Here is a 2,123-nt window from a genome sequence, read left to right on the forward strand (position 1 = left end):
TATTTCCATAGCCAGATGTGACAGAACCTGGGAGATGGTATTTATTTGGAAATCCTGGATGTTAGACAATGCTTTGTAGGGTTTGCATGGTTAATAAGGCACTACTCGTATATCTGTACTTGCTTCATGTAAACACAGAACAATAAGAGCAATTTAAATTCCAAAGTGAATTATTTCATCTGATGTGATTGGAGGCACACCAACTTCGTTGGGCAAGGTTATCATATGTAGGGGATCCTCTCAATTTCAACAGGAGAATATATTTTTTGTAGGTTGAACTATTCAGATGAATGTTTAACATTCAGTTCTCAATGGCTCAGTGGCCATGTAGATGCCTGTGCAATTCGAACAGGTATGGCTAAAGGACCTGGCAGGGTGTAGTATGACCGATCCTAGGAAAGTATTAAAGAGAAGCGAGGATGCTATCAATATATTTACACCTAGAAATCAGTGCAGAAATTCAGTTGGCAAGTATAGAATGGGAGCGGTGCATCATCACAAAATCCTCATGTCGCACAATATGTAATGCACTGTACCATAGGCTCCTGACATACCTGCTTCTAAAAGGTACAGCCCAAAGAAAAAACACAGTTTCAGTTCAAACCCTATGTTGACATCTAATATGCTCTGGAACAACAACTGACTATGAAGGATGAAAGAAAAATGTAAAAGAAAATAGGATAGGTAATTGCATGCTAAAGAATAAAATCTAATTTGCCTGTGTGGTAATCAGTTTGTGTAATTATAACATGTTAGTCAGGACTTGACATTTGTTGAATTCAGCCTTTAAGACAGGGATGACTTTTCCATTTGACATAGGTCTTATGTAAAGAACGTTTTCAGGTCCCACACCACCTATAAACACAATATACTTACCATGGATTTATTTTATTATTCCTACAGATAAGAGAAAAGCTGACATTGAATTCAATGACGAAGACAAATGGAAGCTCGCTTACAGAGTTCTTGCTGCTGGGCCTATCTGAGGACCCTGATGTGAAGATTGCACTCTTTGTGTTTTTCTTAGTGATGTACCTGGTGACTGCAGCTGGAAATATTATCTTAGTTACAGCTTGTGTATGTGATGCACGACTTCACACTCCGATGTACTTCTTTTTGATAAACCTCTCCTTCTTGGATATCTGCTACTCATCAGTGACTGTTCCTAACATGTTGGTCCAACTCCTTACCAACAGGACTATCAGCTTTACTAGTTGTGCAACTCAGATGTACACTTATCTGCTACTGGGCTGTACTGAATGTGTGCTCCTTGCAGTCATGGCATATGATCGATATGTAGCCATCCTATTTCCCTTGCGTTATACGGTCATAATGAACACATCAGTGTGTGTTACTTTGGCATCTTGCTGCTGGATAAGTGGCAGTGTGATGTCACTCCTGGACACAATCTTTACACTCCAGTTGCCTTTATGTGGATCCTATGTTATCAACCATTTTTTTTGTGAGGCAACAACTCTCATAAAGATGGCATGTGTTGACACATTTGCTACTGAGATGGTGATATTTTCTGTTGGAATCTTTGCGCTGCTGCTTCCAAGCTTTTTCACCCTCTTGTCCTATGTGCGCATTATTGTCACCATCCTGGGAATCCCCTCCTCTACAGGCAGACAAAAAGCCTTCTCCACTTGTGCTTCTCATCTCATTGTCGTTACTATATTCTATGGAACTGCCATCTTCATGTACATGAAACCTGTGTCCAAGGACTCTTCTAATGAGGATAAAATGATCTCTGTCTTTTACACTGTGACCCCTCCAATGCTGAACCCCTTGATTTACAGCCTGAGAAACAGGGATGTGAAGATGGCTCTAAAAAAAGTTGTACAGGGACACATTTGTCATTGAGTATCTGTCATGCTTGAGGTACATTAAAGTATCACACTGAAAAAGACATAGTAGTAAATGACTATGGGGTACATTTGTGTGGTCATTTGAAGAAATTGTGGCATGAGCTACTGAGACCCATTTTTTTAAAACAAATATTGTCGATAGGAAGGCAAACTAGGGGGAAGATTTACTAAGTTTCTATGCAAAGAAGCACCGCAACCAAAGTTGCAGCACTGGGTTATGGGAAAGGGAGAGAGTGGATCAGTGGATACCCACTA

General features: G+C 40.0%; 1 protein-coding gene across 1 annotated transcript; it reads left to right on the top strand.

Moving 5' to 3' along the window:
- Positions 1 to 930: 930 nt before the first annotated feature.
- LOC146822277 (olfactory receptor 2D3-like) lies at positions 931 to 1,863 on the top strand. The gene has a single exon (XM_085609449.1). The coding sequence runs from the start codon at positions 931 to 933 to the stop codon at positions 1,861 to 1,863; it is 933 nt and encodes a 310-aa protein (XP_085465575.1).
- Positions 1,864 to 2,123: the final 260 nt, after the last annotated feature.

The sequence above is a fragment of the Triturus cristatus genome, chromosome 6, assembly GCF_964204655.1.
Source record: "Triturus cristatus chromosome 6, aTriCri1.1, whole genome shotgun sequence".
Taxonomy (NCBI): domain Eukaryota; kingdom Metazoa; phylum Chordata; class Amphibia; order Caudata; family Salamandridae; genus Triturus; species Triturus cristatus.